Source organism: Sinocyclocheilus grahami, unplaced genomic scaffold (genome assembly GCF_001515645.1).
Source record: "Sinocyclocheilus grahami isolate Dianchi unplaced genomic scaffold, SAMN03320097.WGS_v1.1 scaffold194.1, whole genome shotgun sequence".
Classification (NCBI taxonomy): Eukaryota; Metazoa; Chordata; class Actinopteri; order Cypriniformes; family Cyprinidae; genus Sinocyclocheilus; species Sinocyclocheilus grahami.
The window spans coordinates 382,407-397,763 of NW_015505373.1; the positions used below are offsets into that span (position 1 = coordinate 382,407).

At 36.1% G+C, this 15,357-nt stretch overlaps 1 protein-coding gene across 1 annotated transcript in view; it reads left to right on the forward strand.

Annotated features, from left to right (window-relative positions):
• nadka (NAD kinase a) overlaps positions 1-13,347 on the forward strand; it is a 96,593-nt gene extending 83,246 nt beyond the window's left edge. The window contains exons 7-12 of the mRNA XM_016285203.1: positions 4,354-4,456; positions 4,783-4,904; positions 9,517-9,616; positions 9,877-10,034; positions 10,109-10,191; positions 13,047-13,347. Of these exons, the coding sequence (XP_016140689.1) occupies positions 4,354-4,456; positions 4,783-4,904; positions 9,517-9,616; positions 9,877-10,034; positions 10,109-10,191; positions 13,047-13,194 (714 nt within the window). The 3' untranslated portion in view covers positions 13,195-13,347. The remainder of the gene's footprint in view (positions 1-4,353; positions 4,457-4,782; positions 4,905-9,516; positions 9,617-9,876; positions 10,035-10,108; positions 10,192-13,046) is intronic.
• Positions 13,348-15,357: the final 2,010 nt, after the last annotated feature.

Below are 15,357 nucleotides of genomic sequence, written 5' to 3' on the forward strand. Positions count from 1 at the left end.
TCCGTTTTGTTAGGAAGGGAACGGACATTTGCGAGATGAATGCTTGGGAGCGCAATCAGAAAGCCGCGCGCGCGGAGCTTCACCAGGGCGCCGGCGCGTTTCCCTCTTCTGCGTCTGCACGCGCGTTTGAACAACACCGCTGTACCTCCGACTAGAATGTCCAACAAAACGTCAGAATAATCAAAAACCGGAAAAATGTTGTCCGGGATGTGCTGCTTAATGTTAAGGAGTTCGTCTCTGGTAAAACTTATAGAAGAAGAATGACAAAACACAGAACAAACAAACAAAAACAATAGAAGAATTGCGGAGCTCAGCGTCCTTGCTGCCATTTGCGGTGCCATGCTGATGTAATAAGCTCATGTCTTCACAGAAACTGATATATGATGTTACAGATTCCGTGAGCTCGTCCAGATCGTTGGTGGCAGCTTCAAAAACACTCCAATTAGATATGCATCCTTTATTGTGGTATAACAATGGTCCAGTATATTACTGTCTCTGGTGGGACATGTAACATGCTGTCTGTATTTTGGCAGTTCATGGGAAATATTTGCTTTATTAAAGTCCCCAAGAATGATTAAAACAGAGGGTGTTGCTGCTCTGTCTCTGTGATCTGATCAGCGAGTTTCTGTAAAGCTGAGCCCACGTGCGCTTGCAGAGGAATGTAAACACTCACGAGAATGAACGAGTGAAACTCCCGCGGCGAATAGAACGGCTTACAGTTAATGAAAAGCGCTTCTAGATCGGAGCAGCACATCTTCTTGTGCTGATTCTTGTGCGCGATTTCCCCGTTGATTCTGCGTCGCAGACTGCTCTAAACAACTGAAAGCCAGGCAGTTGTAGCGCGCTGTCCGGAATGGCGTCATTCAGCCAGGTTTCCGTGAAACACAGAGCAGCAGAGTGTGAAAAATCCTTATTTGTCCGGGAGAGCAGAAGAAGTTCGTCCGTTTTGTTGGGTAGAGAGCGGAGATTCGCCAGATGGATGCTAGGGAGCACCGTTCTGAATCCGCGCTTCCTGAGCTTCACGAGTGCACCGGCTCGCTTCCCCCGTCTGCACGTCCTGAAGCGCTTGATCAGTGCTGCTGCTCCGCCAGCTACAACGTTCAGCAAAACATCCGAATAAACGAAATCCGGTAGAAGATTGTGTGGTGTGTACTGCCGAATGTTCAGCAGCTCATCCCTGGTAAAACTGATCGTGTTTGAGAAACAAAAAACAGGAAAAACTAACAAAAACAGTGCAAACACTGGAGAGCCAAACACTGAGGCTGCCGTCTGCGGCGCCATCGAATAGCAATGAAATCTTTTGGTTTTTAAACCCCTGTTAGTTCTTGAGTTACAGGCACAGTAGTTATTGTGAAAATAAGAACGATCCGTCGTCTTTACAAAGACCTTATTGTACTCTTTTAGAGAAATTGGCTCTTTTAGGGAAATGCTCTTTTACGTGCTGAGACGCACAGGGGAAACGGCCGTTGGCAGCACGACAGGGGTAGTGCAGCCTGAGGTTCGCAACCCACTCGACACAGGAACAACCACCACTGAAGCACTGTCCGCCAACACAAAAAGCTCCCGAGAGCGCGCTAGACTCGTCACACACGAAGCAGTTTGGTAGGAGCAGAACGATGTTGTCGCTCGGCTCTGAAGCGAAAAGCTGGTATGCGTTGCACCAGCTGCCTTTTTATGCTCACACTGTGATCAGTGGCAGCTAGATGCAATCATCGCATGCCAATGTGCATTGGATCGTTTAGTTTACACTCGAAGTGGATTGGTCTCTCTAAGTGAGATCCCAATTCGTCGTTCACCGACGTGACTTGGAGTGACCGACTGAAAGGGAACTAAATATTGTCATTTTGATCCCCTTATACAAAATACTCAATAAACATTCATGACATATTTTGTGCCATTTATGTATTTCTAGAAAGAAAACCATCAGAATTATTCAATTTAGCACAAACGTTTTGTATTTTTATTGATTTATTTGTGTAAATCAGGCTTATTACAGGTCAGATTTCATTCAAAGAAATTGTGTAGTGAAAGCAGGCGATAAATTATCGTTTATACCCTGAAAAAAATACTTTGAATTTACTCAATTTTTTACGTTTTAAAATCAAGTGGTTACACTAATTAAATTTTTCTTACTTTTCGACAAAAAAAATTTAAGTTGAACTTTCTCAATGTTTTTTAGTTATATCAACTCAATTTTAAACATTGGCCATTAATAGATGTTAGTGATCCAAACATAGACATCTCTATATTGCTTAAATGTAAGGATTATTGACTAAAATCTACAGTGGCAGCTGATGAAATTCATTAATTGTACTGTTCATAAATGTGAGGAACAGAATTAATGAACTTTTCTTTTTCCTTAAAGCATGAGTCAATATAGCATTAAAGACTCTTACTAAAAGCTTAGGATCCAAACAATTGCTCCATATGTCCCTCTTGTGCCTTAGATAGAGAGGGAAAAAATCTCACAGGCAAGTGAGCAACAAATTATTATTATCTGAGGTGTTTTAGATACCATTTTTTCTGCAATTCATCTAACAGGTTTTTAATTTTTTTCTTATCTCACTGCTTAACAATGATTTGTATTCTATAACATTTTCCCTATATTTTATAACGACAATTTTTTTGATTGGTTTGTACTTATGCATTGTAGTAATGCAATGAAAGAAAATGTAAAAGCATGTGTTTTTAAAGCCACTATACTAACTTAACAAGTTATTACCTCTATGAATCTAGTACGTTTTAGACTTTGTGTGAGAGAGCGGCCTCCGGCTTCAAGTAAATGAAATATACATTATGTTATGAGAGTGTTCAGCGCTCCATAATACATATATTTGCCCATTTTAGATGAAAAACATCAGGTCATTCAAAGATTATCTTATCTTTTTTAATATAATTCTAGTATTAGACACATCGGGTCATAAAAACCTCAAAGTGAACATGTGAATACAACAAGTCAACAACCCAGGAAGTAAACACTTTTATGATAAACATGTTTATTCGACATATTATATTTCTTCTAGTTTCTTCTGATTTGTTCTAGTTGAATTTACTTGATTTATATAGGTTCGTTCAAAACACAAATGTTACAAAAATAACAACACAATAACACAAATTTTTAAAATGCTAAATTGAATTATGGTATATTTAATTATGGTCAAATTATTTTTTTTTTCAGTGTATAAATGGAAGGTTTGTCTGCTCATACTACCATAACAAATGACGGTTACACTTTATTTTAAGGTGTCCTTCTTACAGTGTAATTATATATTTAAGTACTTATATTAATTAACTATTCATGTACTTACTATATGGTTAGGGTTAGAGTTTGGCTTATTATTTAGTTAATAAATAATACGTTTGGCTTTGGCTTATTATTTAGTTAATAATTTATTGTTATTATAATAGTAAGAACATGTAACGTGTAATAAAGACACCTTAAAATAAAGTGTTGACAATTGATGTTACAACAGGATTTTTATGTTGTTACTAGCTGCATTTGTAAGCACTGTTTAAAATTAACTAATATTTGCTTTACACAGAGCTTTAAAAAGATGGCTAATCTGGCTAGTTCAAAGAAAGGTGTAAATCAGAGATCTCCAACCCTGCTCCTGGAGAGCTACCTTCCTGTAGTCTTCAGTTCTAAGCCTTTTGTGTTGGCTGCCTGTAATTTCCAAGTAACTCTAAACACCTTGATTAGCAGGCTCATGTGTGATTGAGAGAAGGCCTGGCTTTCTGTATTTTACATGTTGGTACAACTGTATGAATAGCCTTGCTCATGGCTTGCTTCTTTTCAAGGAAATGTATATGAGTTATGGAGTATGGATAAGAGTAAATCTCTTATTTACAGTGCATGTGCCTTGTTCATTAGAATCTTTAAAGAGAGTTCAGAACTCAGTCAGTGAGCTTGTGCTGCAAACTCTGAGAAATTTTATTTTTGTTTCTTCATGTTCCTCAGGCAATAGAAGTAAAATAAAATCTGAGGTTCAGACTGCTTGAAACTCATTAATTAGGACAGTTTGACATTACTGACACTGTAGGCTTATGAACTAATTGAAATGTATCTAGTTTTCTATGCATTTATGTGCTCAACAATTATGTATCTTGCAAAAAAAACTTTGATATTTTATCAGTTTATTATCTTTGTTTTCAGTTTTTGTAGCCGTAGTCACTGTTCATTTGCATAAAATGAACCTTTTCTCACATAATCCGCTCACCTCTTGTCATTTATGTTGCCAGAAATTGTAAACTCTATTAGAAATTGAATGACTTCTAGTAGCTTTTTTACTTCAGATTGTTGTCTGTGTGAACACTCCTTAAAAGCATAAATGTAAATGTGTGTGTATGATATAGGAGAGTGTGCCTCCTGTCATGGCCTTCCATTTGGGTTCTCTGGGCTTTCTTACACCATTTAACTTCGACACATTCCAATCTCAGGTCACCCAGGTTATAGAAGGTAAGTCATTACACTGTGAGTAGACATCTGATTTTTCACAATCTGACACAAGCCATTCCAAAGGCTATTTCATTTGGTAGGCATCAGCATTTTGCAGCTATTTGCCTTGTATCCAGGATATTTAATTTTGGAAGAGTAATGTTGTTTTATGTAAAAATATAATTAATTCAATGAAAATATCTTGTCTGTTTTAATTCCTAATACTATGCCAGTACTGTTTGCTTGTCTTAATGTTTTAGTTCATGTTTTCGTACAGTATATTTATAATGTTTTGTAAATAGTGTGTATTTAAAGAATTAATGCAGTATTTCTTGTTCTTTTTGTAGGAAATGCTGCAATAATTCTACGCAGTCGTCTAGAAGTGAAGGTAGTGAAAGAATATAGAGAGAATGGATCTGTGGAGGAAATGAGTTTAGTCACTAATGGGAACAAAACTATGCAGTATCAAGTGAGTACCAGCCCTATTGCTCATTGTTGACTTTTTTAGGGAATTACAGTAACTGTTCAGTCAAAACTTTCATTACATATTGGATTTCAGTAGTGTGTTTAATTTTAATTGCCCTTTCTTTAGGTAGACATGTGAACCATTTATCAAACTATTTCAATTTAGTAGTAATACCGCTAAAATAACTTAGTAACAGAGTAAGTCCTTTGCAATCTATAACAAATAGGAAAAGATGGGGGAGAATCCCCCCCCCTTTATAAACCGTATTTACTGCTTAATTGTAACATATTAGAGATGAGTTGAATAAATGGGTGCATTTTGCCACTGTGACTAATATTTGTTTGCGTAATCATGCATTAAGCAAAAATATCAGTTTTTAAATCTCTTGGTGGTGTTGTGCCGAAATTGTGCAGGAACATTTAGGTCATCAGGCTTGTAATGACATCCAAAGTTTTGTGTATACACAGCCTATCGTACATTTTGGCATGTTCGTTATCATATTCGTTAATGCGCTTATGGTTTGATGCCCTAAATTAATTCAACTTGAATTCCATAACTTTTTGCCAGCCTCATGATGATCTGAGCCAATTTTGGTGAAAATCAGAGGAGCTGTCTAGGACGCGTTCCAAAATGTAGGTTTTCCAAAAATTTTAAAAGGCAGAAATTGAAACCATGGTTTGCATTTGACTGAGCATGAACTCAGGAATTTTGTTTCCAGAGCATTGCAGAAATACAGCCTCAAATTCAGTTCGGCAACACGCCATCAAATTAGTTAATGCTTTATACAATAATGGCTATGATTACAAATAATTATAATTGTAGTGTTCTCGTACAGTGTGTTAAAACTCTGACTAAACACCAGGTTAAACCGTAGCCAATGAAGACAGAGTCATAGTAAGGTTGATCATTTACTGTCACTTATCCTCATTAACATTTGCAGTGAAAACTGTAAAAAAAACAAAAAAAACAATACAACAATATTCAGAGTTCAATATCTTGACTAATATCACATTATAAATGACTGTAACATAAAAATAAACTACTGTTCTCACTGTAGTAGCAATTACAATGGCTATTAGTTGAAGCTGAGTTGAATCGGGTGTGTTAGATGAGGCAGACAGTGCTGGGGTGCTCTAGGACAGTTTGGAAAACCACTGCATTACAGTGACATGTTCTTAAATGTGACTCATATAACAAATACATACATACATGCACAGTTTTAAGGCAGCTTTAATTGCCTTTTTGGTAACTTCATGACTTAACTGACGACATAACTACGGCATTGTTTGCTCGTAGTTTCCTTCGCGATTTGATATGAAATGATACAGGCTACAGTGTGCGTAGGTGCATTTGTGCATGCAATTGAAGAGCATGCGCTACGAGCACAGGTCCATTTCCGTGCTTGTTTGCCTCGCGCCTGGCGCTGAGGTGAAGTTGGAGGGCGCGTCTGAAATGTGTCCCGTTTAATGTGGTCGTAAAGATGTCCTGCGTTTAAATAAACGATGGTTCTTGTCAAGAAAAATGAGACAGAAGCAGCAGTTGTGAGTGGGGTGACCAACCCTAGCCCTGCCCCTGCGTTAAGTGTTTTTAAAGGAGACATATTATGCCCCTTTTAACAATATGTAATATAAGTCTTAGGTGTCCCCAGAATGTGTCTGTGAAGTTTCAGCTCAAAATACCCCACAGATCATTTATTGTATTATTTGGAATATGCCTAGTGGAAGCAGAAACACGCTGTTTTTCGTGCCTGTCTCTTTAAATGCAAGTGAGCTGCTGCTCCCCGCCCCCTTTTCCAGAATAGAGCTGCGCCATGGACCCTTTTAACAAGACTGTGATGAAGTGTTTAACGGTCATCAGCATTGTAAATCCTCGAAAGTTTTTAATATTTGTATTTTTTTTTTAAATGTATGTACATTTATAACACTATTCTTTGTATTATATCACCTTTGCATCAAATAAAAAAAAAACAGTTAACAACACTAATGCGAGGGTGTTTCTAATGCAGCGTCTATGGGAGGGACGGTAAATTTGACATCGTTCTCTCTTCTGACTGCCGATATCAGTCTCTCTCAATTTTTTTCCTTTTATTGAAAGTCATGAAAACACTATCGTGGTGTTTTTCTTTTGCTATTTGAGCAAATGGGAATGCAAAAAATATATTTGTGGTACTCTCCCATTCACTGCTCTTCAAATTTACCCAACTATGACGACTTCCGCTGCTGAGAAACCCAGAAATGTGAAAAAGGTCCATTACAGCTCATACCTGCTAAAAACATCTGTTTTGGTTGTGATTATCATGTTTATCACGCTGAAATCATGCGTTTTAAACCATATTAGTTTAAACTTCGGTTTTCTGAGTGCACACATCCGAAGCACACGTACAGAAAGTGGCTGTCACAGCATGTGAGTACTAAACTAAGTTCTTATTCACACACAAGTTTACGTTAAAAGCACACGAGTTACAAAAACAGTCGGTTATGTCTGTGAAGGTAAACAGCTGGGAAATAAATCGCATGTTTATTTTAGATCTGTGTGGCAGCAGCAATATACAGTAAATAAATCAATAAATCCACTGATCTCTTGTCTCCTCTGAGGCTGGGACACTAAATAGTGTTCTGTGCTCGTCTGTGCAGCCAAAGGCAGAACAGTTAGCATGTTTTGCTCAAACTTTCGCCATGGCATTGGAGCTGGTACACCGTTGTCACTTGCGAAATCAAAATGACAGTGCGTGGGTGGAAACTTACAGATTAAGGGGTGGTAATATTATAATGAGATCCCTTTGCAAAGTCACTAGGGGAGCGAAATCAGATGCTTGTTTTTTCAGACGCTTGCAGAAAAAGGCTTACCAAAACAAAGTTACTGGGTTAAACTTTTTCATGTTTCCTTGGTTGGTAGATGCACCGGGCACCTGATTATAGCACTTAAAACCTGGAAAAGTCAGATTTTCATGATATGTCACCTTTAACGCGTTAAACTGAAAAATTAATTGCCTGTGTTAACGCACTAATTTTGATAGCACTAAAATATACACAATGAAGGTAAAAAAACACATTATTAAGCACACTGGTCTAAACAGAGAAATGAACCGACTTTGTTTCAATCCTGAAAACAGATCATGTTCAACAAGTGAAACAAATAAACCATACCTGGTATTTCCAAAGTGTTTACCACTTCATTCCATGGATTCAAGAAAAAAAGTGAAGTTTTCAAGGTATCTGGTCATAAAAATAAAAAAACATTCTCTTAGCATGTTGATAACAGGAGCAACTATATTATTACATTAGCAATCACTAATATTGCCCACTCCTAATAACTCCTAAAAAAGATTTTGTAGTAATAAACACAACCATGCTTTGTATATACAAAAACTATACAAACCAAATACAAAAACATTTTGTCTGAGAAACTAAATTATTATTGTTAAACACGTTAAAAACAAATACATATTCACAAACAGAACATTTCACAGTAAACATTGGTCTAAACATTCTTAAACTCTAACATTCATAGTGTTACATTGATTGTACACACTCATATTACTTTTCTATCATATTGTTTTATTTTGTAAAGAACATTAAAAAACATCCTAGCATCGTGAGGTATTTAGATGCAATGAAATCAAAATGTTTCACTTGATTTCATACATTTTAGTCAGGAATTATAGTTTGGGAAATGTCTAAATAGTTCAAAGTTAAAATTGAACTTTAAATTTAATGTTTAACTGTTATTATGTCACAATAACACAATAACAACTAATGCAAGTAATAAAAAATGACTCATCAGAAATTATCTCTGCTGACTCAAGCTGCACGTCGCATCGCATTCTTCTTCTGAGATAAATTCTGTCTTATTCCTCACAGTGAGTCTTCTTCCAGAAACGAAAAGTAGCCTAGATGAACTTGATGAATCTTCATACTTTGTTTACATAGGTGATGTGTTCACGTATCTCACATGGATGACTACCTTATGAATAGTGAGCGTTGCTTGTGGGCTTGATCCTATTACAGATAATGAGCTCAGATGGGAAAAACTGGACCTCGCGTTGGTTTCATACGGATTACTTTAGCAGAGAATATTTGTTTTCAGCATGACTTCATCTGAAAGTAGACATTAAAAGATTTTTTATAGACATATTTCTCATGTCTGCGTGTCAAGAATTCGCTGAGTTTTGGTTAATGTTTGTAACGCGTTTCAGAAAGAAGTTCACAGAGACCGAGTCGAAGAAAGCTTTTATTTTTATCTTTATTTTACAAAAATACAGCTTTTTGTTGTTATTCTGAGTGTATACAAATAAAAGTAGACCCTTTACAGATTCAAATGATGTATTGCTTTTATCTGTACAATCAAAAATGACAGAGTAATTTAAGTTATTTTCGGTGTTATCAGAAAAAAATGCCACAAAAGGTGCCGGCACAATTATCAACCCCAGAGGGGGTTTGTACATCTTTAATCTAATATCATTTTAATCAAAACAACTTGAGCGAAACAATATGTGCATAGCAGATATTCATCACTTCAAAATGTAAATTTTTTTGGCAGTTATTATGCTGGATTTCCAGATATTTTCATGCGTAAAGCCATCTTATTTTATGTAAATAATATATCTTTCTGTCAGGTGCTGAATGAAGTCGTTGTAGACAGAGGCCCGTCTTCCTACCTCTCTAACGTGGACTTGTTTTTGGATGGTCACCTGATCACCACTGTTCAGGGAGATGGTTAGTGTAAAATAAGGCATAGTTTGTTCAGTAAACCACAGAAAAAAAGCAGCATGTTCTGTTTTTTCCCCCTTCTGCACCGAAAACATACCAAACAGTAATTTCAAAACTGTCATTTTTGTGTAGTTACACCCCTACTGTTTACTGTTATATTTTTACTTAAAAAGACACAATGCTGATGATGAAATTCAAGAAAAGCATTTTGTCCAATAATAATAGTATTTTTAAAAAAATTATATTTTTCTTGCTCTCTTTGCCAGGTGTGATAGTGTCCACTCCCACAGGAAGTACTGCATACGCAGTAGCAGCAGGTGCCACTATGATCCATCCTAATGTTCCAGCCATCATGATCACACCCATCTGTCCACACTCCCTCTCTTTCAGACCCATTGTAGTGCCTGCTGGCGTTGAGCTCAAGGTGAATCCACAACACCTGCTGCTCTTTGGCTTTGACTGCATAAGGACATTTACTGAATCCTTTTATGATTTTAGATTATGCTGTCCCGTGATGCCAGAAACACGGCCTGGGTGTCTCTTGATGGCAGGAAACGGCAGGAAATTGCCTATGGGGACAGGTAAGTGACTTCAGCATGAAGATGTCAACATACATTTTTGTAAGCATTCAGCAGATTTGTTCAAATATGCTGACAAGAAATGTAGGGTGGGATTTGTTTCTCGGTGTGTCCTATTATCTTATACCTTTAACCCTATTATTATTCAATCAGTTTGGGTAGGAATAGTCCAATCTAGCCTAAATCATGAAGTACTCACCTGCCCGCAGTGAAAAATTCTTCAACAAGTGAGTTGAAGTGAGAACCCAAGTGCAGTTTATTTACACAAAGACAAAACATAATCCAAAAGACTTGACTTGAACAGACTTGAATCGAACAGACTTGACTTGGCATAAACAGACTCACCGACAGCAGGGTTACAACATCAAAGCTAGACAAAGAACAAAGGCAACATGAGGGCTATTTATATCAAACAATGAGGATCACATGACAAGGACCAACCAATGAGAAACAAGACTCATGACTAAGAAAACCAAATGAGAACATGACACATGAACCAAGGAACCAATCAGAACATAACACACAGACAAGGGAATCACATGACAGAACATGACTATGGCCAAACTACAAAATAAAAGACATGAAAACAATGAACAAGAACCAAAACCCAAACCCCACGTTACATTCAATAACATAGATGATCCCCTTGTGGTCATTCTGTTTTTAGGTATAAGGCCTTTATAAGTCTCACACGAGGCAATCGTAACAATACAAATTTTATTGGTTACAATACAGAACAGTTAATGCAAAAATGAAATTTCAAATTATATAAGCTAAGAGCTCTATAATCAAACCCTAAACAGCAGTATTAGAGATGCTGTTAAGTATTCTTCGATAGGGTATCCTTTAAGCTTAAAGGGCACCTATTATGTAAAATTCACTTTTACATGCTGTTTGAACATAAATGTGTGTTGGCAATGTGTGTACACAGCCATCCTATAATGATAAAAATCCACCCTTCTCTTTTATTTTCTTTTTAAATCCCCATAAATCATAAGCAGTGTCTCAGAACAAGCCATTTGCAGAATCTGTAAAATGTGATGTCACATTTTTTAAGCCCCACTCACAACTGTTGACAGACACTGCTGTATTAGCAGAAACCCGGCTCTGAGTGAGCCGCAAGCAATCCACCATGTTTATCTTCATGCTAGAGCTATTAAAAGCAGCATTCAAAAAATAAATGTCCTCTTATTAGAGCTATAGAAGTTATATAGTCCAGAGCAGTGAGTGATTGTCTTTTTATTTTATTGTTTGGGTCATATTATCAGCATAGTTAGCAGTATAGGTTATTACACTGCTGTCACAGATCTAATGTAAACATGCAATTTCTTTCCAAGCTGTTTACCTTCACAGACATAATGCAAGTTATGTGTGTTTTTGGCATAACCTTGTACTGAAAGTTTTTGACAGTTTAAGCACAAAAAGATATGAAAAAGAACTTAGTTTAGTTCTCACATGTTGCTTTCTGTTCATGTGCTTTGGATGTGTGCGCTCAGAAAACCGTAAATCAGAAGTTTAAAATATGATATGATATGATATGATATTAGATTAGATTCAACTTTATTGTCATTGTGCAGAGTACAAGTATAGAGCCAATGATACAGAGTATATCCCTGGTACAGAGTTTCCCCTTAAAATTATGTAATTTTTGCTTCTCAAGTAAATGCACATTCCTGAAAGTATCCTAGACAAGGCATATTGTTTAAGAAAAATATATTTTCATCTGTATCACCATGTCCTTGCCAAGACTCTAGCACCAAACAAATTGTCTGCCCACATCAGATGTGTCAAACAGTGGTGGCAAAAATTATTAGAACACTAGTATTTCATCAGCTAAAAAATGGTTTTAAGTGAGTTATTTCTATCTTTTGCTATAAAATATCAGTTTACATTTCCAAACATTCATTTTGCCATTAATTGTAATAATCCAGTGAGATTTTTGTCTGACAACAGCCAGTGCTCCACACAGAGATCTGATCTGATTATCATCCAGCCTGTCTGGAATGACATGAAGAAACAGAACAAACTGAGACAGACTCAATCCAGAAGAACTGTGTCTCCAAGACAAGACACTTCAAGAAACATACCTGCAAATCTACCTGCGAAACTATGTGCAAGTGCACCAAGGGCAAAAGCTGCTTTAAAGGCAAAGGATGGTCACACCAAATGTTGATTTAATTTAGTTAATAGAAGTTAATTGACAAAGAAAATCTATTTATGACATTATTTTGGACTGCATCCTCATTTCACAGCATTTTTACACAAGTGCCTAAAAATTTTAACAGTACTGTAGCTTTGCAGGTAGTTCCCTTTCATGGGAACTTCGAACTGCGTCCTCTAGGTTTCTTGCCATGCTGCGGACGCAAGCTTCAGACGAAGAAGTGAACGATGTGTAGCTCCCGGCACCGATTTATACTGTAGTCGCACCGGTAGTGACGTCATGGCTGTCGCCGGCCAACGAGTTGGTGTTTTTTCAATGTATGCTTCAGATACGAGTCACGACGAGGCGTTCCCCATAGCGACCCCTAGAGGACGCAGTGTCTCGTTCCCTACTCAGGGAACCATGGTTACATAAGTAACCCGAGACGGTTTCTTGAAGCATCTTGGAGATGCTGCCACAGTTTTTCTGGATTGAGTCTGTCTCAGTTTTTCAATTTTTTCATGTCATTCCAGACAGATTGGATGATGATCAGATCAGATCTGTGTGGTGCACTGGCTGTTGTCAGACTCCTTGTTCAAACAAAATCTCACTGTATTATTACAATTAATGGCAAAATTAATTTTTAGAAATTGTATGTAGGTGAAGCTTTTATGCATGACCATTTAAAAAAATCTATATAATCCTCTCTATTTTATAGTATTACCATCACGACGTCATGTTTCCCTGTTCCTTCCATCTGTTTCCGTGATCCCGTGAATGACTGGTTCGAGAGCCTGGCCCAATGTTTACACTGGAATGTTCGTAAGAAACAGGATCATCTGAGTTCTGAAGAGGAAGAGTTCTGATCACATTCCAAGCTTTTATAGCACTGTTACTTAGATATGTTCTTCTTTTGTCTTTCAAAAGTTTTAGTACATGCAGTAATGTTTTCTCATGTTTGCCATAATTATCCAAGTGAATCTCATAAAACAATGTTTTATGTTAAAGAGGAAAAAATACAAAATTATATTTTGCTTTAAAAAACTATTTTTAGGACAATTAATATTTTTTTCCATTGTGACTTTTGGTTTCCACAAAAACACTGTGTGTGTGTGTGTGTGTGTGTGTGTGTGTGTGTGTGTGTGTGTGTGTGTGTGCGTGCGTGCGTGCGTGCATGTGTGTGTGTATGTGTATGTGTTTGTAAACTCATTAGAGAGAAGTAATTTTCCAATTTTATGCATTATGGCAATGAGAATTCTGTTGAAATGTTCTGTTGAAATTCCCTCCTCCTTCTTTAATTTAATTCCTCCTTTAATTTTTGGGTGAAATGTAACCCTAATATACATGGCGACGTATTCTTGGTGAGTTTTGTGAAAATTACTTTTAAATTGATATCTATTCATTCCATTATGAAGTACTGTCAGTTTTTTGGCTGACAGTGTCTTTTAAACGATTATAGCATTAACTGCATTTTAATATACTGCATTGTGCCTTATAGAGTATTGCATCAAAGTCAATCAATTAGGGGAAATTCTTTACAGTATTGGGTAAATTTATTTATGCCATATTTAGAATGTATTGTACACACTGGTTATCGATATATTACATATCTGAGCTTGAATATTTTTTTTATTTTATTAATTAAATTTATTTTTTTTTCTTTTTTGAAACCCTTGGACTTTTTCCATTGGTATCTTGCAGCCTAACAAACAACTGAATTATCAATGCATTACAATCTGTACATTGAATATTCAAATATACTGTAATGTTCCTTTTTTAGTTTTATATACAACTACCACAGGAAAAGTATACACTAAAGCTTATCCTAGATTTTAGATTGAAATGTAAGCTTTTTATATCAGTAAATAATACAGCTTCACGTTCAACAATGGCCTTTTACTCCGTTTACACCATATCTAACCTTTGCTTCTGTGTTTTACAACATCTGGTCAGAAGCCAGTTTTTATTTACTGTCAGAATTTATATTATTATTATTAAAAAGAACGTTCATAGCAAAAATGTTTACATAATGTTTGTCCTCGTCTCTTACTGTTTTCCAAAGTTCAGTGCAAATTGCATGTCACAACATTTTGTAACTGACAATAATGTGTTTTTATGAGACATAATTGTCATTATCCATTCATATTATGTATGTTGACTTTCATGTTTTTTTTATTTTAATTTTTTTACAAATTTAGATAATAAATTGTAGACGATTAACAAATTTAAATGCATTTAAGGTGACAGTTGTGTTTCTTACCTTTTATTCTTGCCCTCTATTATATGTTTTATATAATAAAACACCACTTTATCAGTAGCTTTCTCTTGATGGTCAATTAAAAAAAAAGCCATGTCATGCAGTTACTTTGTTTGGCATTTGTTTGCATACAAGCTCTTCCTCCTTCCATGTTCCTGTAGTCATGTAAAACCCAGCATCGTTTCAGAGAAATTTGTTGTTGTAGGAAAAATAGTCAGGCTGTATAAAATAAAACTGCTTTATCATGTAATAATGGGTGTTTGTAAAGGAGGAAAAAAGTTTATTTATTTTTTGCCTGTTGAGTTTCTACTAATGTGCTCTAATGTCTTAATAAGTGAGCATTTTTTTCACAGGCCATGTAGAAATTGGAAAACTAAAACTGAAGTTTAGTAGTTTGTGATCTGAAAAAGCAAAATCAGTTCCACTAACAAGAATATTATATAAGCCAGATGTACATATAAGATCCAATATATGACCCCTGGAGTGAGTAGCAAAAGTTACATGTTGAGTTAGAATGAAACAGTTCAGAACAGACATCAATTCGTTGCATTGTACAGTGTTTTCATGTATATTAAAATCACCAAGAAAAATTACAGATGAATAACTAGCACAGACAAAAGTAACACTAATCTCAGAGAAAAAATCTGAATGAAATTTTGGAGGTCAATAAATTGAGACAGCCATTGATGTTTTTCCCATCATTTTCAATGCAAGATATTAAAAAGATGCATCGTCATGGAACTCAATCTTAGATATTTTGATACTCTCGCGA